This window comes from Polyodon spathula, chromosome 3, assembly GCF_017654505.1.
Source record: "Polyodon spathula isolate WHYD16114869_AA chromosome 3, ASM1765450v1, whole genome shotgun sequence".
NCBI classification, from domain to species: domain Eukaryota; kingdom Metazoa; phylum Chordata; class Actinopteri; order Acipenseriformes; family Polyodontidae; genus Polyodon; species Polyodon spathula.
The window spans coordinates 31,652,530-31,679,427 of record NC_054536.1 but is presented as its reverse complement, the minus strand read 5'-3'; the positions used below and the strand labels follow the sequence as shown (position 1 = coordinate 31,679,427).

The following is a 26,898-nucleotide window of genomic DNA, read 5'->3' as shown; positions in this document are numbered from 1 at the left end:
AGGCCACTAGACTTTAAAACTGCAGCTAGTTCTCTGGAGGAAGGGGGGTGAGGTTCAGAACTATTTCTATATTTCGTAAAATCAATTATACAATTTAAATCCCCACCCACAACAAAAATATCTTCTGTATTTATAGTTAAAAGTGTCCGCTTCAATTTCTTAAAAAATAAAACTCTATTGCCTCCTATAATTGGAGCATAAATATAAATACAAACAAAAACAAAATCTTAGCTAAAATTTCTGCCCCCAGGCTTGGCTCAAAAACCACAGCACACGCCACCTCATTCTTTCTGTCAGAGTGCATCTCCTGGAGGAATGTAACCCCCAACTGCTTCTGCTCTACAAATTCAAAACCTTAAAATTTTGCCGGCAACCATTAACATTAAAAGAGATAAAGGGCCTGATTTTCAGAAGGGAATATTTGAGAGAGAAAATAGAGGTTGCAGTGATTTTGACTGTGAGTTTTTTTGCCATCTAATTATACGTTTCACTTTTCAACAGGGGTAGATTCATTTCTTCTACTCGCAAAGCCCTTCGCGATTCCTACTTACGACTGATTTAATTGAGTTGACAATTGATTTCCAGGTTCCTTAACAAACCAATTAGTTACATTCCAATAGTATGATGTCATTTAAAGAGCAAAGATTGATTGAGGCAGCACACATGTGGACTAGTCGCAACAATGGAGAAAAAAGAAAGAAAAAATTAATTCTTAGCTGCTCAAGTTGAGCTTTTGTTCGATGAAGTTTTCTTTAGTTTTCTTTTGCTCGATGAAGTTTTACAACACCAAACTCTTCTTTTAGGCAAAAAGGTCTGGCGCTACGGCTAAAATTAAAATATGGAAAGCAATAACAGATAAAATAAATTCAACCTCTTTCGTAAAAAGGTAGGTTGAGGAAGTCCAAAAACTACTTTGGGACCTGAAGCTCAGAACGAAGCAAAACATTGTTAAAATAAATAGAAATTCCAGGGGAACAGGTGGAGGACCACTGACTGAAGTCCAACTAACAGCACTAGAGAGAAAAATCCACACCCTGATCAATCCAGCAATTGTATCTGGGATAAATGATGGGGCAGATCTGATGGAATTGGAGAATGCAACAGAATTGGCTTCTCATACAGGTGAATATGTAAATGTGGAATGTGTGTTTCAACCGGTTTGTATAGGTTGTATGTAATGTCACACACAATGTAGGCCTAGTGTATACAGTGCACAGTACAAAGTATTTAGAATAAAGGAATTGGGAAATGTGGGCAAAATGTTGATCTTTAATTGCCTGTTAAACAATAGAAATAAGAACGTGTTTATTATCATGCTTTGTGTGAAACACTGGCAGTATGTGTAGCCTATAGAAAAAAGAAAATAAAAACATAATTGTGCTAACAATGTAATCTTTGATGCAATATTAATATTCATATTCCTTATATGTCATGTCTGTCCCAAAGTTATGAAAGGGAGTTGCCACGGAGAGAGAACAACAATCCTATAGATGTAATGAACCATCTTCAAACACCAGCAGTTTCAACAGCTGATGCAACAGTGGCTTTACAAAGTGACGTCAGGTGTGCTGAAACACAGTTAGAATGGGAGGTGGGCTGGGTGGGTGGGTGCAGCTCCAGGGGTTTTAGGGGGAAGAGCAGAAGTTTCATCCTCTACATCCCAGTCTTCCAAAAGTCAGAATGAAAGTACTGCACGAAAAATACAAAATATCATGAAGACAGACAAAAACCACATTAAAGTAGTATATACAATTAAAGCTGTCCATGTTGTAGTAGACAAGGGGGAGGGGGTAGGTTCTACCAAACGTATACACCAGGACCTAGTTCAAAAAAAAAAAAAAAAATATATATATATATATATATATATATATATATATATATATATATATATATATATTATATTATAATATACCTATATATAATTAAGTATCTTAACAATGTTATACATTTAATTCACTTCACTTAAAAGTGAAGCTGTAAGACTCCCAATTAAATCAATTTTGATTCCATGTTGTAACACAATAAAATGTGGAAAAGTCCAAGGGGGATGAATGCTTTTGAGAACCACTGTATATATCATTTGTTTGTTTATTTATTTATGTACAGTATAGTCATCATAGAATTGTGGAGGTGTGGATGTTTCTGATTCCGGGTTGGATGTGTGATGAGATTGTCTTTTGGAGTGATGTTGTTTTGGGGGATGTGCGGTTGCTGCTGTCTTGGGTTACATAGTTGATGATCAATCATATTGTCTTCTATAAATGTTGCTTTATTTGTATGGTTTTATTTTTTGTTTTTGTGTTTGTCCATAGCTAAATTTTCATGCAATACATCTTATGATAGATGTCATAAATGTTTAAAATTGTACGTTCTCCCTGTCAAATACGTACATAAATAAAAAAAATATTTAAAATAAAGTGTTTCTCTACGTTTGTATTTTAATATGAATGTTCTATATTTTTGTTACATGTGCCTCTGCACGCCTTTCTGCCTTCAGTGTACAACATTATTTTTTCAGCTGGCGAAGGGTTAAACCTTAAACAGTGTTTTGTTACATGCTTTCCCAACCATTTAAAATAGTCTAGTACAGTTCCAATGGTTCTTGCTGCCTGGACGACTGAGGAGGAACATTTTCTATCTTCAGTAAGGCCTTCACAAAATGTTACACTTCGTTTAAACATTAACATACTATATACACATAGTTTAACATATCCGAAGTGCATTGTATGCAAATGTTTTAGAAATATCTTTAATTATATTTGAACATAATTTAAATTCGGAATAGTGTTTTTGTAGCGATCTCAGTACCCGCAGGCAGGTGCATCACACATGGCTAGGCAATCCACACACAGGCAGAGGGCAGGCGAACCTGGGTTCTCTCGCATTAAAGCATAGTGCTGATAACGCTGTACAAAAGAACTGGCTCCTTTGCAAGGAGCATATATCAGCAATATGTCTTTGTATGTGATTACATCACCTACTAGCCCTGCTGCTGTACGTTACGTTTACATAAACTAATATTCCACAAAAAATAAAAAGCTCAATGTTCCATATATCTTATTCGGAACACCCATTCAGATTATTGCTGCTCTTACTCCCAATATGCTGTTTACATGACTAGTTCATATTCCATACATTGAGTAGTGCAAATAATAATGGAATATTAGTGTACATGTAAACACAGTAAGTGCTGTTTGTCAGCACAGTGATTCGCACTAGAAAATGAACACTGCACCTATCTGCGATGCTTGGATCATGTATATCTGGTTTTGATAATAAAACTTTGTTAAAGTAAACGTTAACTAAAAAAATGAGGTGTATGATGATTAATGTCCTGAAGCAGCAATGCCCTTAGTTTAGTTGCTCTTTAGTAATGAGGAGTACACCTTTTACACAAAACTCTATGGTGGACATTGACCGAAGAAGTGCCAAATTGGCAGAGTGTAAAGTAGTGCTCTGCCACGGTATGCATTTACCCCATCCTGAATGTATTAACTGGCCCAAAATTAATGAAGCACGGTGTAAACTGCCACATTTAAATGCGTAAATGCGCAGCGTCTGTGTTCTGATTAATTACCATGATCTATTCCATAAAAATATTTTTTAGGCAGTGTCACAGAGACAGCCAGAGTGGGTGATGTCAGACCAGAAGCGGGAAAATAAACAAAGACAGAGGTGGAGTTTGGTGGAGCTGAGCGAATGGTCTCGCTCAGCATTTAATGAATTAACAGACAGAAAATAAACGGTTGGAACAATACAAAAACACAGGATATGGCATACGTCGCCAAAACAAAAAGACAAACAAAACGGACTAGACAGACAAACACGGTGAGCAGATACTTTAACTACTACTACTACTACTACTACTACTACTACTACTACTACTATTATTATTATTATTATTATTATTATTATTATTATTATTATTATTATTATTATTATTATTATTATTACCTCCGTCTCTTATCCCGTTCTCCACTCACCGAACACCCAACCGCCAGTATGTGAAAACGTGCATCTATATATACTGTTGTGCTGGGATTCAATTACTAATTAATTATTCACTTGAATCCCAGCACGTGAATTAATAAAGTGCAATTCCCCGTGCTCACATATTATTACTTTTTACTTACACGCGAAGTGCTGTGCAATCCTCGTGCCTAAATACACATATACATTTTAAACACTCGTGTTACACAGACCCGTTTATATCCCGTGTACCAATGTCTATACACCAGCATTTAAACACACCACACGCAACACATAACAGATAATATACACAGGGGCGGGCACTTTGTCATAGGCAGAAACAATAAACCAAGTGCAAAAGACACGTTTTCATAAAGTAGTATCATTACTGTGATTTACTTATTCTTTTTTTTTTTAAGATGTACACGCAAGTGAAACCTCAAGTTTAACTTAAATAAACTCTTCAAAATGTTTTAGAAAAGGGGGAATTGTACAAAGAAAAAACTCCTCAACTATTTGGTGTTTGTTTATTGCAGTCCTCATAACAAAACTAAACCTTGATCACTATGCTTAACATGTACTTTGCAAGTTGAGCCCATGTTTGAAAAACGTGAAGCACACCTCCATCTGTATCCCGATTCTGACTCACTTACCCAAATCTGAAGCAGCACTTTCTTGATCTTGTTTTCTTTATGTTAATCCCTACTGTTCCACATATCACTTGACATTTTAGAAATGTTCATGCAAATTCTGGCAATGTAGTAAATCGGTGCAAGGCAAAACGTGTTATGATTATTATTTCTAACATCAACTATGTCATTTATGGAGGACACTGATGCAGCTTTTTGCTTTCATGTTTCATGTGTAGCAATGTTCATTTAGAATATCTCAGTTTCTCCGCCGCACTAAAGAAAATAATTACACTTCTTGTGACAGAGACAGAATGATTCTTGGTGATAAATTTCCCTCCCAACCTGTGAGGGCACAGTGTAAAGAGTACAGAGTGCCCTGGACTGGATGCCCAGACAATTCATTCCCAGGGTTAGGCAGAAGTCGGCCATCTAGAAAGGGGGAGGAGCTATGGTACTCTAAATCATCAACCCAGAAGGGAAACAATGTGGCAGCCACAGATTTTGGAGGAGCAGTTGCAATCGTTAATCAAGGATGCGTGATTGACGGTATATAAGGGGACGTAGCAAGATGATCTGTTCCTTTGTTATGGTTAATGCTAAACTGGAAGGAGAACCATGTTAAAGTATAGAGAAAGGAGAACTGAGAAATAACTTTGAGTGTTCTGTTTGTTTTCAGAGTTTAATTGTACTGTTTGTATTATTAGACAGCTAACGAGATCCGGAGCTGTCGCTTAAGGCCAGCACTAAATCCAGACAACACCTCACAACTGTGCACAAATAAATTGTATATCTGTGAGTGTCTTTGGGTGTGTTCTACTGTGTTTATTCTTTCAAACTGTGTATATTCTTTTGGGACTGTAACCTGTTGGTTTGGATCAGTTCAATACACATTGCTGTGTTTTGACTGGGATTATTTTCTGCGGTCGCCAGACCGGGATTATTAATAAACATATTATTTGGACAACACAGTCTCGAGCACAAAACAAAATAACAAACACAGTTTTTTTGTCGTCACATTATACATAAATTATAATAACAAAACATTGTATTTTTAAATCAATACAAAACACAGTCAAACCAATACTAACAATACCCCATTCCCAAGCGATACATTATTTTAAATAATACACCAATACATTTTAGATCATACAATAACAATCACCTGTGCTAAAATAAACAAATAATACATTTAAACTGCCCCCTTTTATATGTGCAGGGCTCTCTCCTACCGCCCTGCCACAAACATGTTTTTTTGATTATCTTATATTAAGTTTAGGGCACTAATACTTTTGTCTGTGACTATATATTTATTTTAAAGAGATACGTGTATCAGAATTATCTTGTAGATGTCTATAGTGTGACACAGCCACCATGGTAACTTGTACAGGTGTCCATACTATATTGAAACAACCAATGCTCCACATGATACAGTGGTTGTGACACCTAAGTGACACAGTGAGTAGCAACATATGTAACAGCTTTTTTTATATTTTATATTTTATCTTTACTGGTTGATGCAGTCAAATTGACACAGATGTTTAATATTTGAGATTTCATTCAAATCTTTATTTTAAATGTTATCCCCTTTGCAGCTGGATTGTATTGAGAATAATATTCATTTATCACAAATGCATTTATAACCTGGTCTAGGAATTTAGATATACTGTATCATTAGTGTGTAGATACCTATAGATTACATAGTCAATATGATGCTTCATTTTAAAGACACACCATTTGTTTTTTGGTTATTTTTTTTAAATATGAAGGGTTTAGGGTAACATTTGTGGAAGAAGTTGTTCAATTATATGCTGGAATGTTCTTAGAAGGCCAAGACTACAGATACTGGGTAGGAATAAAATTCTCAAACACACTGTCGCAACAGATACTAGGCAAGAATAACAGTTTAAAACAATACTGCCCAGCAGATTTAATTTATAATTGCATTTTAAAATGATTAACTTTTTAGGGTGCGCCCAATGTTAAATATCCCGCCGGCGACCTGACCCTTTAAATCTTTTTACTCAGGCACTGTGCGAGACAGCCCTGCTTGAGATTCGGGCGAAAAAAGAGGTCCTACTTGTGTATTTGTGTAGATGACCATATTAGGAGATAGCCTTGAATGCGAGTCTATTGGAATATTGCTGCTGAACTGAAGACAAATCTACCACAGTGCAGTAAACTTACATTTCCACACAAAATCTTTACAAAATAATAGACATGGCGACATTAAAGGCACAAGGACCTTTTATTTCATGTTTGTGGATCACGACACCAGAGCTGTTTAGGGTTATTTTGCCCTGGTTGCCACCTTGCTGGCAACTAGAATTTAAAGTTATAAGTGTAAAAAGTTGTGAGGATGTTAACAATGAAAAGAAAAATAACTAGTATATTATTTAAACAGCTGTAGCAACACGTGCGGATGTGTAAAGCTATGAAAATGAAAATGAAACGTTTGCTCATACACAGTATAGATGATATCTACCTATTTCCCTTTCCACTAATTTCCTATGACACTTGTTATCGAAATATATTATGAGATCACTTAGTCATGCTTATTTAAAAAAAAAAAAATCTAACTGGTTTAAAGGATGCCATGTCAGGATATGTGCAGTAAATATATCTCCTTTTAAAATAAATGTATGTATCCTTCAGAGATACCTGTATTTATTTGTCATTTCTTAATTTTCTTTACCCACAGAATTGCTGTCAGCTGGTTGCTGAAATCAGCTGTTTGAAAACTTTGGTTAACAATCAGGCCTGATTTGGGCCAGCCCTGCCCAATATAAATTTGACTAACTTTGGCCCTTACCATCAGAGTGAAGTTGTCAGCACACAGGTTCTAGAGGCACAACATGCCACGATCAAAAGAAATTCCTGAAGTTCTTGATGCCTATCAGCCTGGAAAGGGTTACAAAGCCATTTCTAAGGCTCTGGGCCTCCACCAAACCATAGTCAGCACCATATTGTCCAAATGGAGAAAGTTTGGGACAGTAGTGAATCTTCCCAGGAGTGGCCGTCCTGCCAAAATCTCTCCAAGAGGAATGGCGTAAAATCGTCCAGGAAGTCACAAAGAACCCTAGAACAACATCAGGTTATCTGCAAGCATCTCTCGCCTCGGCTAAGGTCAGTGTTCATGACTCCACCACCAGAAAGACACTGGGTAAAATGGGATTCATGGCAGAGTAGCAAGGTAGAAACCATTGCTCACTAAAGAACATGAATGCTCGTCTCAAGTTTGCCAAGATGCACCTGGATGATCCTCAAGAGTTCGGAAACAATGTTCTATGGACAGATGAGTCAAAAGTGGAACTTTTTGGCCTACATGGGCCCCATTATGTCCGGCGAAAACCAAACACTGCATTCCACAGTAAGAACCTCATACCAACGGTCAAGCATGGTGTTGGTACTGTCATGATTTGGGGATGCTTTGCTGCATCAGAACCTGGACAACTTGCCATCATTGAAGGAACCATGAATTATGCTCTGTATCAGAGAATTTTACAGGAGAATGTCAGGCCATCCATCCGTGAGCTGAAGCTGAAGCACAGCTGGATCATACAGCAAGACAATGATCCAAAACACACAAGCAAGTCTACATCAAATGGTTGAAGAACAAGAAATTTAAAGTTTTGAAATGGCCTAGTCAAAGTCCAGACCTAAACCCCATTGAGATGTTGTGGCAGGATCTGAAATGAGCAGTTTATGCTCGAAAACCCACAAATGTCACTGAGTTGCTTGGGCTAAAATTCCTCCACAGCGCTGTGAAAGACTGATCAATAACTACAGGAAGCATTTGGTTGCAGTTATTGCCGCTAAAGGTAGCGTAACTAGTTATTGAGTCTAAGGGGGCGATTACTTTTTCACACTGGGGCAATAGGTGTTGCATAACTTTCTTTAATAAATAAATGAAATAAGTATAAAAAATTGTGTTATTTGTTCACTCAAGGTCCCTTTAATTTAATATTAGATTTTGGTTGAAGATCTGATAACATTCAGTGTCAAAGATATGCAAAAATGCAGAAAATCAGACAGGGTGCAAATACTTTTTTTACAGCACTGTATAAGTAGGCCTACATGTAGAAAGTACAGTATATCTATATAACATACCTAATTTAAAGAGATCCCTGGGCTTGAACTCTTCACTACCAAGTCATCAAGGAATGTTATCATTCTGTGCATTGAAAGTTGCTGAAAGCAAAGTTCCCGTTTCTTTTGTTTAAAAAGGTTATTTTTTTCACATTCTGAATGCTTAGTAGATAAAAGCCATTTCAATTTTGCAGGTTTAAGTTTCATTTGAGAAAACCTGACAAATAATGCACTGGGGCTCTGGGTTGTCTTTGGATCCAGTAAGTGTAAATACCAGTGCTCGTCCCCGCAACGTTTCTAACGCAGCTTACTGCCCTCACTGAGTCGCCAACTTCGCTCAATGTACATATAACAAGCACACCGGAACACAAAGGTGTGTGGCAAGCAATCTGAACATTTTAATTATTGGAAAGTGTTTCCAGAAGAAGTGTTATGAGAGTTTCCTTTTGGCAAATTGTCTGGTGAGATATTAAAGCTGGCTGAATTAAATAGATCATTCACACTATGGTACAGTTCAAAACCCACGCAACAAATATAGCCTATTTTTGTTTCACATTAACTTCTGTTACTACATGCAGCTAACTTCTCTAAAAACTTAAAATGTGGAAATAGGGATATGCCTATCCCTGCAACACTGTAGCACATTTTATATGGTTGAAAATGAAAAGTACTTAAACTGAGTGTGGCAGAGCATAGCTCTGCTCTTTAGAAATTGGCAGGGATGGGGTTAAATTCCCCTACCTGCCTTGGTTCATTGTGTTCAGGTGGCTGGGGTTGATTAGATGATTAGTTTAATTAACGATCAATCAGCGCCCAGCCACCTGACATAAAAGGAGGCCTCTGCTTCTCATTTGGAAGGAGGGAGCTGAGGAAGCAGGTTGGTGGGGTTTTGGTGCGTGATTTTTTTAACTTTGATAAATCCAGTGAAGGCATTGCCCAGTCTGGACATTATTATTTTTGTTAGTTTTGCTTTTTGTCTTTCTTTTTGTGTTTAAATTGCTTTGTTTTGGCCCTTGTGCCCTTTTTATTTTGTGTATTTATAATAAAATAATTATTTTTTTGAACTACAGACTGTCTCTGGGCCTCTATCCACTCGCCAGCCTGCCACATTTGGTGTCAGAAGTGGGATAGCGCCACCTAGAGGCTTTTTTTTTTTTTTTTTTTTTTTTTTTTGTTATCTTTTTTTTTTTTTTTTTTAACATGGGAAAGAAGAGCAGACATTGGCAAAGGCAGGACAAGCAGCAGCTGAAGAAATGTAAGCTGCTGCAGCCACCGCTGGAGGACCCGGCCAGCCTCTTCCCCTGGTGTTCCTGGTGTGGGAAGGAGGACCATTGTTGGCGGTCCTGCCCAGATGTGCCACCGGCAAACTGGTGTGGCCGGTGTGAGGAGGACGGCCACAACTGGGCAGGATGCCCCTACAACCAGGCCCAGGAAGAGATGCAGTGTTCACCCCGGGCATCAGGGGCCACCCCACTACCTCCAGCACCACCACCTTCACCACCGTCCCAGGAGATCTGGGACTGGTTGATGCACCCTGAGGCAGACCTCGTCAACGATCTCCCCATAGTTATCAACACGCTGTGGCGTCTAGATGGGGAGAGGTGGGAACAGTGGGAGGAACAACACCACCCAGCGTCCTTCCCAGAGGTTGCCCTCATGGTGGTTAATTACCTGGCGGTAGACATGGGAGATGCCCCGGTCATTCCAATAAAGAGGGGTGAGCCGCCTTCCCGAGAGCCCGAGAGGGGTGAGGAGCTGCCGCCGCTCCCAGAGCCCGAGAGGGGTGAGGAGCTGCCGCCGCTCCCAGAGCCCGAGAGGGGTGAGGAGCTGCCGCCGCTCCCAGAGCCAGAGGAGGAGGAGCCGCCGCTCCCAGAGCCCAGAGGGGAGGAGCCGCCGCTCCCAGAGCCCAGAGGGGAGGAGCTATGGCCCAAGGATGCCTGCCTTGCACTGCTCAGGGATGACGCATCCGCATCGGCTGGGGTCGCCTGCTGCTCCGCATCGGCTGGGGTCGCCTGCTGCTCCGCATCGTCTGGGGTCGCTGGTGTCTCCTTTTTGTTTTTTAGGCCTCCCGAGGGTCTGCTGCTGCCGTTGCCGCCTCTGCCACGAGAGGGAGCCGGGCCGCCGCCGCCGCCGTTGCCGCCTCTGCCACGAGAGGGAGCCGGGCCGCCGTTGCCGCCTCTGCCACGAGAGGGAGCCGGGCCGCCGTTGCCGCCTCTGCCACGAGAGGGAGCCGGGCCGCCGTCGTCGCCGTGCTACCTTGGAGATTCGGGGCCCCCTTAACCAAAGAAGTCTTGGGGGGCTCCGACATCAACCCCGCCCACCACCACCCACCAAAACAGCCCACCCAAGGGACATAATTGGAATCTTGGGGGGGGGAGTTGGCCGATTGCAGCCGGTGTACGTTGTACATGGGGGGAGGTATGTGGCAGTGCACAGCTCTGCTCTTTAGAAATTGGCAGGGATGGGGTTAAATTCCCCTACCTGCCTTGGTTCATTGTGTTCAGGTGGCTGGGGTTGATTAGATGATTAGTTTAACGATCAATCAGCGCCCAGCCACCTGATATAAAATGAGCCCTCGGCTTCTCATTTGGAAGGAGGGAGCTGAGGAAGCAGTTTGGTGGTTTTTTGGTGTGTGATTTTTTTGAACTTTAATAAATCCAGTGAAGGCATTGCCCAGCCTGGACATTATTATTTTTGTTAGTTTTGCTTTTTGTCTTTCTTTTTGTGTTTAAATTGCTTTGTTTTGGCCCTTGTGCCTTTTTTTTTTTGTGTATTTATAATAAAATTATTTTTTTGAACTACAGACTGTCTCTGGGCTTCTATCCACTCGCCAGCCTGCCACACTGAGGTTTTAATGTTTTTAAAGGGGGGGAAAAGCAGACTACATAGATGTCATATACTTATATATAATGTGGTTAAAGCTGTTTGTGTTGATCAGTAATACATATTATAGTAGCACAACGTGTGATTCTGTAGAAATTGTTTTTTGCAAGAATTGCTTAACTGTTTGCCTACCACCTGGAGTTTACTCATAGACCACAGGTTGGGAGCCACTGTTCTAAGATTTATCATTATGCCAGAAGAGTGAAGCTGGTTATTTGCATGTATATGCAGATCCTGGTATTTTCACATTTCTAACATGTAAATAAGTGACTGCACATCTTTCCCGTATTTGTTTAAGACAAATGGAATTGGTTTTAAAGCACTCAATACAACAACAACCACTGCTGTACAAGGTATAACATAATAAATAACCCATTGATTATACATATTTAACACAATTGTTTTATAATGTTCTATTGCCTGTTGTCTTTATTTAATTGATACATTATTATTTATAGAATAATAGTATGTAAGTAACATTTATGTTAACTCATTTATGTAATATTGACTTCCATGATAGGTACAACATTCAAGGTAATATTAATGTTTATGTAACAGGGTTAAGCTTTCTTTACACTTTATCTTGTATTTATAATTTAAGATGTTTCATTTTTCTATTGCACTTTGAGTATTTTATATTCGCAATTGATTGCACATGTACCAAAATCTGACAGTTTACCACTTGCAATCTGATAGCATATCATTTTATGACAGTAGACATCTCACGTTTTGGTATGCGTACTAATGCATATGTATGCGTAGTTTGTTTCAAGGACCCGTGACTCGGACTTGGACTCGAGATTTGAGCACTCGACTACAAGTCTGATAATTACCCAGGTATTACACAGCATCCTGTGTCAGACTGTGGTGCCAGTCAAAATATGCATCAAGTACATTAAACAGAAAAATGAAGTTCCAGATGGAAGGAGGAATAGTCTGATTCAGGTCCTCTGCCAGAAGCTGATCAATCACCTTGAATATTGCGCACAACCCTAACAACATTAGAGTGTTGTACGCATTCAGTTCAGAAACACATAGCTCCATATTTGCCTACATATGCAAAGCCTATTGCTTTAACATTTTCTGGCTTATATAAATATGTCCATTTTAAGTCACAGTACACAATAACATTATTATTTATAGAATAATAGTATGTAAGTAACATTTATGTTAACTCATTTATGTAATATTGTCTTCCATGATAGGTACAACATTCAAGGTAATATTAATGTTTATGTAACAGGGTTAAGCTTTCTTTGCACTTTATCTTGTATTTATAATTTAAGATGTTTCGTTTTTCTATTGCACTTTGAGTATTTTATATTGGTGGGGGTTTTTTAAGCACGTGTGAATGTGTGTAAGAAAATCACATTGTAATTGATTAATTAGTCCAATTGTTTGTAGCTGAACACTTTATAAAGCTTCATTAAGAAGAACGAGGGGAGAGGTGGAAGGACGTTTAGCATAACGAGCAGTTCGTGTGAGCATGGATGCCGGGCTGGGAAGTAGGAGCGGTGGTAGGGGTTTTTGAGAAACTGTTAGTTTTGTGTGTGAAGTTTATGAACTATAGCGTATACTGGCGGTGGTGTGTATCCACATATAGCAATTGTAGCTCATGTGTTGCCGCTGCTGCTACCTTCTTAGCCCGATACCGCCTCTGCCTGTAGTGAGAGGGGTAGCGGGAGATCTAGAATGGCTCCTATGTGATTATTTAGCCTGTAAAATGAAAATCCATTTCCTGTCTTTGATAGCTGTAAGACTGGGATTTTTTTAGTCAATGGAATAAGTGCCTGATGCTCAGTATCTGAACTCCCATTGGAGGTGAGATTGAGGTCTTGCTAGGTTTTGTTTAGATGGAGCACCAAGTTATTTTGATTTGAATACATTTTGTTGGCTTAGTCCTCAACCACATCTCCAATTCACCGATGCAACTAACTCTGGATTGTTTTGCTTAGGTGCCCTTCAGAGCTTTATAACCTGTGATGCTAACATGTTAACTACTATGTCTAATTTGTGTAGCTGATAACTAATGTGCCTCTGTTTTTACAAAGTCCTGGAAAAAAGGATCCATTTGATATTTTATTTTTCTAAATGCGAAAGGCATGTTTTATCTTATAAATTAAAGTTTGTTTGTCCTCTGCTTTCCTTGTAGTTCATGCATTTCCCCTTCCTAATAAAATAACCTGTGCTGTTAAACTAGAGCAAAATTGGGAAACCTTACATTTTAGTTGCTCTGTTTTTATAGACCTGGAGTAGTTGGATTACTGGATGGCATGGTGGTGGCTTAGCCTGAACGTATTGCCCTCGCTGTAGCTGTGCGCTCTCCTGTACTGGTTTGACTTTATTACCCTGCCCCTGTTACATTTATGATTATTAAAATTCGGCTTTACACCTTTCTCAAAACTTTCCTTAGTCTAACCTATTAAAGAACATACTCTTTCAAAGCTACGTTTTGTTCTATTTCTTTATAGTGTATAGTACAATTTAATTTATTTAAAAAACAGATAAACCATTCACAGTTTCAAACATTCAAGTCAAGCAGACAAATGCTTTGATTAATGATCGGAGAACACCGATGAAAGCATTAGCTGAAATGTTTATCTGCTGATTATGAAAAAATAACAGGACACAAGTCACATCCCAGAACCTAGTGGCTGTGCATATGGTCGCAAGTATATAGCATTTCAATTGGTAAAATTAAACCAGTCATTTGAGCAGCTACCTCCTGTTACAGCACTGGGGAAGGTTTTCATTGTGCCTCCAGTTTCAGATAGGGATGGATTTGGTTATGTCCATGTTGTTACAAATGAGCAGCAAAACAGAGTGTACATTAATGATGGAAGCTATAAAAGACCATTGATAATGACCTTAAACAGGACTTTAACTCTTCCTCGGCTCTGTCACTTAGTATACAAAGTGCCTTGTTATAATAACAGCTTGCTGTTGGTGGCTGAAAGCTCCCAAACAGATGGTGTCTTGTTGGATGGCAAAGCTTTGACCCTGTCTGTGGTATGGGAGAAAGTGGCTGATCCCAGTTACTTATGGGCAGATGTTCCTTTGCAAGCAGATTCTGGGTACAGTGTAAACCAACACAAATCTGCAATTTTGTATTAACAGGGTTCCTATGGGTACCCAGAAATGAGTTTGTTTTTATATTATTTTAAGTTCTAGTGGTGTCTTAGTGTTAGCAGTTGTGGTATTTCAAAGCTGTTGTTTTGACTTGACACGTAAACACTTGTGGACGGTGCATTAGAATTTCAATCGAACTACATCGATAACGTAATTACATACAACACATGACAAGTGTGTTATTTTTTTTCAAATGAGTATGAAACCCTTTGTCAGGTTTAAGGCAATCAACCAAAATGCAGATAATCGAGTCTATAAACCAGGAGCGATATTTGTTTATTGTTTTCTACCGGGGGATTCAGTGATCACAAATAAACTAAGGAGGAACTTTAGGGATGACTCCCTAATCAAATTACACTTCACTATTTTTTACATGAGGTGCAGCAATTCAGTAGCTATGGTTTCAAACACTGTATATCATGGCTACAAAGCCACCAATTACTGGAAACCATACGAAATCTCTTTACATAACCAAGAATGTACTGACCCAAAAGAAAAAAGTTTTAGCGAAGATAGATTGACAGATCTCTCGGATGACAAACTTCTTCACACTGATCCTAGTGAAGAATCTTAAGCTCAGCCTGTGCACCCATTAAACAATTTTGTGTAAAATCAAAACCAGCATGGTCTTTATCAAAGAGGTTGTGGCTACCAGTGCTAATTTTACAGTTTCTACAAGAACATTGATTTTTAGTGAATTTTGAAATGTTTCATTCAAACTAGGTAACTGTCGGGTATTAATAATCTTTATACCTTTTAATGTTTAGAACGTTATAATACTATATAGTTTAGGTGGATTTTTTTTTTAACTGACAGAAGCCCTACAATCATGTCAGGCAGACCTGAAAAGGGTAGAATGTTCACAAACAACAAAGTGTTAATTAAAACTTTACTTATTACCCATGTGGGATTCACTTTGATATGCTATTTAAAAGCTATACACAAACATAATGCACTTATTAATAATAATAATAATAATAATGTTATGTTATTAAGATGTTATGAAACTTACCTTTAAAAATGAAATGTGCAAGTTATTCAGGTAGTTAATGAATGCCTTTCTGTGAGATGCCAGTCTGATGCAGATCATAAAGCAGACACCTACTCATAAGTGAGAAAACATTGCTAAATAGCACACATTGGGGCCCATTTCAATTAATGGTTATTAACTTGCTATTTCTACAGAAATTAGACAGGGGCTCATTCTGGGTCAATTTAGTTTATAATTACCAGACTTGTAGGACTGAGGGAAACACCCATTCAAATCTTGTATGTTATGCTGTTTTTGGTCTTTTACATCTTTTTAAATGTAATTTATCATATTTTCCATTTTTTTTTACATCATTTTTAATGTAATTTATCATATGTTTCCATGTTTTATGAAAATAGTATGCAAATATTTAAAATATGTAATACATTGGGTCTTTTTTTTTTTTTTTACTTGTGCAACTTTGCAATGGATTTCTCGTTAATTGTTTTTTTCTTTTTAGAGAAATTGATTGTCTGTTTCCAGTTTAAGTTTGCAAAAAAAAAAAAGTATAAATAATGCTAAATGTACCTCTTTTTGACAATAGGAAAACACCTATCAGATCGCAATTGATTGCACGTGTACAGAAATCTTACAGTTTACCACTTGCAATCTGATAGCGTATCATTTTATGACAGTAGACATCTCACGTTTTAGTATGTGTACTAATGCGTATGTATGCGTAGTTTGTTTCAAGGACCGTGACTCTGACTTTTGAGCACTCGACTACAAGTCTGATAATTACCCAGGTATTACACAGCATCCTGTGTCAGACTGTGGTGCCAGTCAAAATGTGCATCAAGTACATGAAACAGAAAAATGAAGTTCCAGATGGAAGGAGGAATAGTCTGATTCAGGTCCTCTGCCAGAAGCTGATCAATCACCTTGAATATTGGGCACAACCCTAACAACATTAGAGTGTTGTGCGCATTCAGTTTAGAAACACATAGCTCAATATTTGCCTACATATGCAAAGCCTGTTGCTTTAAGATTTTCTGGCTAATATAAATATGTCAATTTTAAGTCACAGCACACAAGCATATTTGCTGAAATATAAAAGCTTTCTGTCCCTTATCAGAATTTAATTTTCATTTCTAACTTTGATTTGCACACAATTGCCAATAACAGTAAAGGAAACAAAACATTTAAGGACAATGGTGTCCTCAGGTCCTAAGACAAGTGGTGGGTATTGCTAAACTACTTAAGTGTAAATGGCCAACACAAAGGTCCTTTACTGGCCAAATTACATTACAGTGTGAAAGAAACCCAGAAACCTCCATAGAAGTACTTATTACTTACTGGTAATACTGTCAGTTGATCACTTTCCAATGCTGCTGTGATGTCTTTTTTTTTTAACTGATTTGAAGGATGTCAGCTCTTAGGAAGTGTGTATTTAATGCCAATAACGAATGTAACTGTGAAGGAAGAATTAAAGACAGAGTCCTCAACCCTTGTTGGGTTTTTTTCAGCACACATGGCCAATTAGATGGTTTTCTTTCATAGCCAGAAAAATGAGAGAAGCATAATATCTATACTTGCTTGTCCATGTAAAGCTTATTACTTTTCATTTCTGACTTGTAAATGTGTCGTTTAAATCACAGACCATAAGCATATTTTATTGATTTGTTTGAGTGTATATGACCTGTCTAGAAACCACAATTACAAGGTATAAAATAATGTGCAACATGTACCAGACTGTACATCATAACACTGCAATCGAATCTGTGGCTCTGTTGAAATGCGTAACCATTTATTAATCATTGTTTTCATTTAACAACATCTTTCCTCATTAAACAACATTTATATTGCCTGTGTAAGGGTAAACACAACAATGTTGTGGAAAATAATTGAAGGCAATCCAGGTTATTTCTTACTTAGTCATTGCTATAAGTAATTGATTTTAAAGCATATTCATTTTCCATACAACTTGTATTTTGTTCCTTCTAAAGGAAAAGCAGTATGCTAGTAATAGAATTTGTATAGATTAGGCAGCAGAAACCAGCACAAGCAGACACAGTTGGAAATTAAGTGGAGATAGACTTGAGACCAAAGACAGGAAACAATTCTTCACACCGAGAGAAGTGAGACTACGGAATGGGTTACCTAGCCCTTCTGTTGATGTTAAATCACTGTAATCCTTCCTTTGAGATCAATCAACTACAACCAGAGAAGTATAGATGTGCCAAATGGCATCCTTTCAGTTGTTCTTGTAATTCAATACTGCATTCAGTAGATTTATATGTCTTTTAAAAAGAAAGACATATCATGAAGTGCAAGTTTATCCATTTTCAAATGATGATTTGACTTTTGACTGTATGTGAATTTATAGAAAAAAATATTTTGTAATAGCTAACACATCTGCTACAACTTACAATATGGTATTAATGTCTTCTCTACACAACTGAAATAAGGGAGTTACCAAAATATTACCTTCTGCATATTTAGTAATCATGGTGGTGGTAACCAACATTATCATACTGCTGCCTAAATATTAATAACAATATTAATAGCATATTTGGTATATAATGGCAATCATTTATGAAATAATTATACTGTATATGATGCAGACTGGAATTTCATCCATAGCTTCCTATAAGCCATGTTTTTTTTAAATATATATATATATATATATATATATATATATATATATATATATATATATATATATATATATTTTTTTTTTTTTTTTTTGTTGCAGATTTTCACAGGGAAGCACATTTTGATTTGACCTGCCATGTTACAAAGTTAAACCCCTATTTTATTTATAGGGGGTGTCACAAATAGGCATTGTAGTGTCATCAGATCAGGAAGAGACACATACAGTTCTGTGAGGCATGAAGCAGTTTGCTGTGTGCAGGTGTAGTTGGTGCAGTGCTCAGGAATAACACACACAAGACAGTGAAAGATCAATAAAACAGCTTTATTTAGCTGGATTGCATGCCAACAACACTTAAATAATAATCTGTGCAAAACAAGGGTTTCGGTCCCGAAAAAATAAGACGCTAATAATTAACATACAACACAGACATGGTCACTTCTCCTGATAGTGAATGCTCTTGTGCAGGTGTGGTGAAAGACAAACAGTTCATGAAACAGTGGTGTAGTGTAGTCCGGGTTTAGTGCTGGCTTGTAGCAACAGTTCCCGACTAGTGCTTAGCCATCTAACAAAGACAAATGACAAACAGTAAGCACAACAAACAAAGAAACATGAAACACTCAAGATAATTAATTACTTCCGCTTCCTTAACAGGTCCTTTCGGTAACCACATCAAAAAGGAATAAATTACAGCGTTACATCCCCTAAAATACCCTTAGTCACGCCCACTCCAACAGCTCGTTCAATCACGTCTCCTCCAATCCAAGACTGACACATCGCTTACCGTACTAGGTCGATGACTTATGTACCGTGACTCCGCCCCCTTCCTGGATGGCTGTCTTCTGCCCACCATCCAGTACGAGGTACACTGTTCCTGTTAAACAGTGCCCTCACAGGTCGGGAGAGAGGTTGTTGACTCAGAGTCATTCGCTCTCTGTCACAGCATGTTTATTAAAGTAGAAATAAAAGGTATGAACAAAACAGAACACAAAAACACTATACAAAACAAAATGGCACGATGGCCAAAATAAACAGACAATAAAGTAAATAAACACTGAACAAACAAGTATCTTGCTGGTCCAAATCCAGCACGAGTAGCAATTGTTTATCTTTGTTTATCTTATTGTCTTCTCTCACTTCTTATCTCTTACCTCTTATGCAGCTGTCCCTGGGCTTGACTGCTTGTTAGTCATTCAAATCGGGCCCAGGCACGTTCTGCATGTGAACTGATTTGGAAGGAAAGGCAAATAATCACACATACATACATACCTTTTAACTAACAATATCACAACACAAAATATGCACAGAGGCGGGGTGTGCCATCACATATCTCCCCCCATTGTGCAGCACACATGGCCTCAAAGGCCCAAAAGTCTCAGTCCTGTCCCCTGACTGTGGTTATTAATGGACCCATGGGCCCTCACACTGTGAGGCCTCCCCTCCAGTAACAACCGCAGTGTTGTCAGCGGCAATTCTGACAGAGGCAATGCTGTCAGTGGAAGTGCTGACATTGGCCAGGCTGGCTCTTCTAGCTGGGGTAATCTTGGCAATGGAAATGCTGCTAGTGGCAATGCTGTCAGCAGAAATGCTACGAGAGGTAAGGCTGGCTCCTCCATTAAAGGCAATCCTGGCAGCGGAAATTCTACTCCAGCACTGAAAGACCCCCGGGTGGTAATGAACAGTCATCCCCAGGCAGTGTTGGACAGGCATCCCTGGGCGGTGGCGAACAGGCCCTAAAAGGCCCCAGGCATTGCAGGCTCGGTAGCCCTACGGGGTGCAGCCTTGACATCCCCAGGTGGTGCAGGACAGGGCAGGAGTGGTCCCTCAGGATGTGATGGCAGGCATACCTTGAGAGGTAGATCCAGCTGCTCTGGCACTGGGGACTGATGTGACTCTCCTCTGGGCCATAGCGTGGACGTACTTACTGCCTGTAGAGCTGGAGTAGGTATGGCTCCTCCCGATGGGACTGGAGATGGTGGGGCCCCTCCCATATCTGCAGCCAGGGGGTCAAGGACTATGGCTGCGATGTCTAGGAGGGACGCTGGGTGATGTTGCTGCTTCCAGGCATCCCATTGTGGGTGCTGGATGCTTGGGCTCCCCCCTCCTGGGCACTGAATGCTCAGGCTCTCCTCTTTTGGGTGCTGGAGCTTGCACCTGCTTTTTCAGGGGAAGGCCACTCCTCCCCTTGTTCCTGTTCAGCACAGGTGGTTGAACACTGTGGAGTGCCCAGGCTTCTCCTTTAAGGCAGATGTCCTGGTAGATCTGCAGCGATGGTTACGCCTTTAGGTGGATCCACTCCTCCGTAGTCTCCACCTCACCCTGATTGAAAGCCTTCATAAAGGCTATAGCCAATTGGGAAATAACACTTACTACCCAGGAACAAAAATTGCGTTACATAGTGTTATCCTACATTGTAAGTGCAGATACAGAACAGTTTTAATCATCCAGTGCTGTTCTGTGTTCAAGTTAGTAGGATTTCAGACGCATGTTTTTTCACATGACCATGACTTGCTCATTAGTCATTTATCAGTTGAGGTTGAAATACCAAGAAATAAAGAGTAAGGCTTTAAACACACTTGATGATGGTAGTTGCATATCAATGTATTTCTATTTATGTATGCATCATTCGAGAAACTTCAACTGCGCTGTAAGCTGCGCTGTAAGGTGACCTTCTGGGTGACCTGGTGAAGAACACTAACCATCCAGGTACCAAATGCACAGCCAACAGCATTTGCAAACAATACAGAATAACAAATTCCCATTACACTTACTTTATTAAAATTTTACAAGTAAGCAAGAACCTACAGGTAGCAACTTCCTGTCATATAGTATCATTCAACAAATGTACATGATCCCCATATATTATGGCAGAAGATGCACATTACAGTAAGTAAAGTATAGGAGGCAAAACATGATTTCTTCAATAACATTTCTATTTAGCAAAACCATGGTTATGGTAGATTTCTATCTTTTATATTTAGGGCTGTGTTTATTTCACAGTAGAAATGGCTTATTTCACTGTCTTAAAATAGATATTTCAACATATTTAATGATTAAACATAATATTTATTAACAGCAGGAAAAAATAGCATTGTCACATTCAAAACTGATCATTTTCTCTACAGTTTTTATATAACAAATACATATTTTCTACATATTTAAATGCTTGAAAAACTTAAGTGCTAAATTTAAACATAAAATATAAACATAAAAAACAACAGACACATGAAATGTCCCCTTCTTGTACTGGACAGAGCTAACCATAGAAGAAATATTTCTGATCTTTGGTGCAGCTGGTGCCTTTTTCATTGAAAACATTTTAAAGAAATCATGTAGCTCTATGCAGTGTGGTCAAGAAAACTAAACCGGATGCCAGGTTCCTAAACGTTGTGTAACAGGTAGTGGGCCAATGTATTTGTACTTCAGTAAAGGTAGTCCATTGGTGTCTATATATTCTCATAGCTGGAACACTGTTGCATCCTGGAAAAAAAGGGAGTTACACAATATATAGTGTACAGTGAAAGAGTGCAAAATGATACAATAGCCATAAACTTTTTTACACCACACTGTCTCAGTTTCTAACCACTAAACCACACTGCTTCCTAGTCAAAGATTAAGAAGATTGCCAAATACATACCTGATTGAACTTTCATGTTTACTGTTATCTGAAAATAAACAAAATGCAGGATTGCAACATTAAAACTGCCAGGATAGGATAACTATATATATATATATATATATATATATATATATATATATATATATATATATATATATATATATATATATATATTATATGGATCGATATATATACCTAATGAATATATATATATATAAAAATTAAAAATATTTAATGAAATACACATTTCCCATTGTCTGGTAGCATGATCTAAAGTTTTTTTTTACTAGATTTGAAACAGTAAATTTGTTTTAAAGTTGTGAGTTCAGAGACTCACCTCTGCTCTGAAGCCACACAAGGGCCCCTAGGAGCAAAAGGAAGATGACAAGCTTGGCTCCCAGAGAGATCCACATGAGCAGCAGAGCGGAGGAGCCCCCCTCATGCGTGTGGTGGACCAGGTAGACAGTGGCATGGTCCCTGCCGTAGGCATTGCTGGCGATACAGGTATATCGCCCGTCCTGGCTCAGGTTCTGGAGCTCTTGAGTAGTCTGGTGCTGCCTCAGGGTCAGCTGGGGCGGGCCTGCCTCCTCCAGCAGGTCTCCATAGGGCCCGGTCCAGGAGATTCTGGGAAGGGGCTCTCCCTCAGCCCGACACAACGCACTGTACCCAGCCTCACCCCCACCCAACACAGACAGGTCCACAATCTGCGCCGGCGCTGCAAACAACATTCACATTCAAGACTGTATATTGCACTGCACAGCCTGTCTATTAGAAGAGGGAAACTAAAGGAACTGCATAGTGTAGCAGACACTGAAGTCTTTGCTAAGAAGTTTCTTTAGTTTAACTCACATTGTAGGATTGTTTAAGGTATGGATATGCTCCTATTTTACAGTCGCTGCCCACTTTATTAGGACATGTAAAATTGTAATGGCCCGTCTATCGCAATAATGGCCTGTGGTTGGAGTACAGTACATCCAACAGGGTCAATGAGAAGTACGGTCCGCAACTGGGTCAAAGACATAACGACCACAAACATGCAATACAGTTCCAAGTGTGTTTAAACAACCCAATTTCAAACAATCATACAAAATGCATACTGCTATGCACTGCTATACAACAAACAAACAATACTTTGAAGAAATGTTTTTAGGGTGTTCATTTACTTTTCTATGGATCAAATCTGTATTTCTCTCCATCTCTCTACATCTTCTCCAGACTTATCATGTACCACCACTGCAGCCTTCTATAGCCCTTCAGATTGAATTAGGATATAATCAGATAAAATGCAGCTTTTTTAACACCTCAATGTTAGTTTACGAGGACCCTAGGTATGTGTGTGCACTGGTTTCTTAAGATAAGGCAACGGTTTGAGTTATTGTTGTATTTAGGCTACACCTACTGTGGGTTGCCTACTTGTTTTTGAGTGACTTACAAAATGCCTCCTTCAGCTTTCAGGAAGAGCAATGGAATTTGAGTCACAGTCATAACTATAGATGAGTCAATAAAAAACTCCCAGAAATAAAACCACAGTGACCATTGCTGTGTCTCGGAAAAAGATTATCACCAAGTGTCGATTCACTTTGCCTACTGATTCATTTTGAAGCAGCCGCTGCACAGGGTTAAATCAATTCCCAACCCTCCCTGTTATCTGTACCTGCCACTATAAGCTGGATGGCCATCTTGTTTTCAAACTTGGCACCCAGGTGTCCTGAGAGCTCCACCATGCAGAAGTACTTGTTGGCATCCTGGAAGGTGACGTTGTCAAGCCGCAGAGACAAGTCATGAGCCCGGGAGTTCCCCACGAGCTGGTAGCGATGTCCCTGGTTCAGGGGGGTCTCACAGCCGTCTGAGGCATTGTGGCTGCTACACTGGAACACCACAGTGCCAGTGAAGGGCTGTCCCAGTCTCCAGGTGACCAAGATGGTCCCGTGGTGGTGTCGGTAGGGATGAGTGAAGGTACAGGGCAGGACCACAGAATGGCCGACCAGAGCAGTCACCTCAGAGGGGACCTTCATAGTCCAGCTGTCTGCATGGGAACCTGCAGTAAACACAGAACTATACTCACACTGTACTTCCACTTGTCTTTTATATGTAGTGTTCACAATACTTCTAACCAGGGCAGTATGCCAGGGTTTCATTCATTTTCAATTTAGTTGGATGACCAGTTTGAAAGACAACAGTATCTTGTTCTATAAGGCCTATTGTTTAAAATGAGTTAGTATCAAATCCATTAACTTCAATGATGAAAAAAACAAGTGAATGTGGAAAAATAATGATTTATATGGATTCAATTTTAATTCATATGACTTAGCATTTAGCGGTACAGTATTTATGAGATATGCAAGGGCAAGGCTGCTGTCACTTGGTCAGGTCACTCTAAGGGATATTCTTGGTTAGAGAGGACATACAGCAACAATTTAAATAGCAATAACAAACATCATATTCCAATCTGTCAGATAGCAGATCGGAATAAAAGAACCATTTCTTACCAGTCACTTCAACCAGAGAGCTCTCATTAGCAAGGCATCCTGAGTGGGAGGATAGGAGAGCAAGTGAACACCACAACCTTGCACAACATTCCCTTTATCCAGTCATCAATATACTCAGCATTGCTCTGTCTGCAGCAAGATCCTCACATAAACAATACACTCAAAGGGAGGATATGAATTTAGCCACAATGGTCTCTTTTTTTGGGGTGGGTAAAAGTAGTAAAGCACAGTGACTGCTTTCATTTATAATTTCAAACACTCAAACACAGATGTAATGGTAAAAGGTGTACAAAACTGTAAATTTGTAATTATGTCAATTTCTCTAATGAAATAAAAAACAAAAAAAAACATGTTATCAAAATACTGAAATATATCTATCTATCTATCTATCTATCTATCTATCTATCTATCTATCTATCTATCTACCTTTTCATTGGTCATTAAAAGTTTAAAAAAGACAGCCCTGCTGTATACAATATTATTTTGTGGAGTTATTTAGTTAAAGACTGTGAGGAAAATTCATTTACTCCAAAGTGTCATTTGCACCATGTTTTCTTTGCAAGGAGAAAAAACACCTACACAAATTGAAATAAAAAATACTCAGGAATTTAATATAAGATCTCTTTATTTGCTTAGTTTTCTAAAAGTCTGTTTTGGCGAATTGTATAAAGTTATTTATTAAAACATTTCCAGTGACAAGTGTTGGATTATTTTAAAAATAGCCAGTATAAGCCCCTATTTGATCAAACAAAACATTTGCAAGGGAACTCACCGGCGAAGTTCGTGCAAAGGAGGATGAAGAGTGCAGAAAGTGGATTTTCATTCATCGTTCTCCTTGATGTCTGGCAGTCTCCTCTGAGAGTTTTCAACTTCCTCAAGTATCTGTGAGTACCACAGTAAGCATTCTGATCATGTGATCCGCTTACACAGACGCTCAGCTTTGGTTGTGTAACTCACAGGCTGGTGCTTAGTATTCTTCTGAGGATATACTGTGCTCTGATTAGCACAAAGAGTATAGGTAAATAGGGAACGATGTACAGCAAGCTATATAAAGCATATCTCCGGAACTACAGTCAGTGACTTGCTCAACTGCTGCAGTAGACCCATAAATGAAAACTTAATGTCTTCAACAATCCTTTTTGCAATCCTCAAATAGCGCACAATGAACACCTTCTTTACGGCTTCATTTTTGCAGATGTACTTAAATACCAGAACTTCACCGAACAAAACAACATGACATTTAGGTTGAAATTCAAAATCAACAGGTTTAGCTTGTTTATACTTTTTAAATTGATAAACGTGAGTATATTTACTCAAAAACCACTTAAGTCTTGGAAATCGGAACTCGAGACTGGGGTCAATTTAAAATGAAAGCATAGCCATTAGTAGATTTAAAGATACACCAAAACTGTGCTAAAGGGAATTGCAATTATGTTATGCTGCTAAAACTTTGTTTATTCTGTTATTGGGTGCCTCTTTATCTATACAGGTAACAATGCCTTAAGTAAAATGTAATCCTAGCCTTGTTCTTCCCTAACCCTGCTAGACAGAAAAAGTCAATATTCAGGAATTAATTAATTGAACAGATTTCCATCCTATATTTATCTATTGTTTTAATAAAGAAACAAATACATCCCAAGGCAATCACAAATGTAAACAGTTGTAGCAACACGTGATGTAAGCAATAAATGACCACATGATTACAATATCAGCTCCAGACTTCTTGTTGCAAGCAATAAAACATTTCTTCTACTTCAGAAACCAAGTTGTCTGATGGCACGACAGAGCAAATGAAGACACTGTGCAGAGCGCGTTCTGCCCAGACCAGAGTGACATGTGGAGCTCTGCAAAAACTCATCCATGACAAGAAATCCAAGCACTGATATCACTTGTGTTATTTAGTTTTAATTTTAATTTTAAATAACACTTTGATAGTCATTTTTCCTCCCATATATATATATGCAAGTAGAGTTTATGTTATTAGATTGTAGTGTTTTATGTTCCTTGCATAGAAGCTGAACTCACTTCCTCCTCTAAGTTAACATGTCCATCTGCTGTCATCAATGAATAAAGTTACTTGTGGTCACTTGAAACCAGTGGTTACTCAATTGCAAAAGTAAAAATGTGAAACAAAGCAAGTACTGGTTAAAATAATTGTATTGATGTATCAGATTAGTCAAATTGTGAAAGAACGGCTGACATGACATTGTTTCAATCAAAAATCAACTTTACAGTTACCTCTAACAATTGAAATTGCCCCTCCTGCTGGGCATATCTGTTTTTAGGCATAACTGTTCTTACTGTAACAAATTAATATGCATATTGTAATATTATATAATGGCAACTTACTACAAAAGAATATGTACAATAGTGTCAGGGTTTCCTCTATACATTATACTATTCAATCCTTGTTATTATATGCTTTTATAATTATCTTTATAACCTTTTGCCCACAGGTTGTTTTGGAT

At 38.6% G+C, this 26,898-nt stretch overlaps 1 protein-coding gene across 1 annotated transcript; it reads right to left on the bottom strand.

The window, feature by feature from the left end:
- Positions 1-21,560: 21,560 nt before the first annotated feature.
- LOC121308298 (sialic acid-binding Ig-like lectin 15) lies at positions 21,561-25,277 on the bottom strand. Its single transcript, XM_041240620.1, has 6 exons — positions 25,203-25,277; positions 24,431-24,469; positions 23,596-23,979; positions 22,279-22,656; positions 21,960-21,987; positions 21,561-21,802 (listed from the first exon to the last, which is right to left on the bottom strand). The coding sequence occupies exons 1-6, from the start codon at positions 25,255-25,257 to the stop codon at positions 21,769-21,771; spliced, it is 918 nt and encodes a 305-aa protein (XP_041096554.1). The 5' UTR covers positions 25,258-25,277; the 3' UTR covers positions 21,561-21,768.
- Between the last annotated feature and the right edge of the window lie 1,621 nt (positions 25,278-26,898).

Coding starts and splice junctions, on each gene's coding strand:
- LOC121308298 (XM_041240620.1), bottom strand. CDS start 25,257: ATGAATGAAAATCCACTTTCTGCACTCTTCATCCTCCTTTGCACGAAC. Junction 21,988..22,278: donor TGTGTGGCTTCAGAGCAGAG/GTGAGTCTCTGA, acceptor GTTTATTTTCAG/ATAACAGTAAACATGAAAGT. Junction 21,803..21,959: donor AAACATGAAAGTTCAATCAG/GTATGTATTTGG, acceptor CTTTTTTTCCAG/GATGCAACAGTGTTCCAGCT.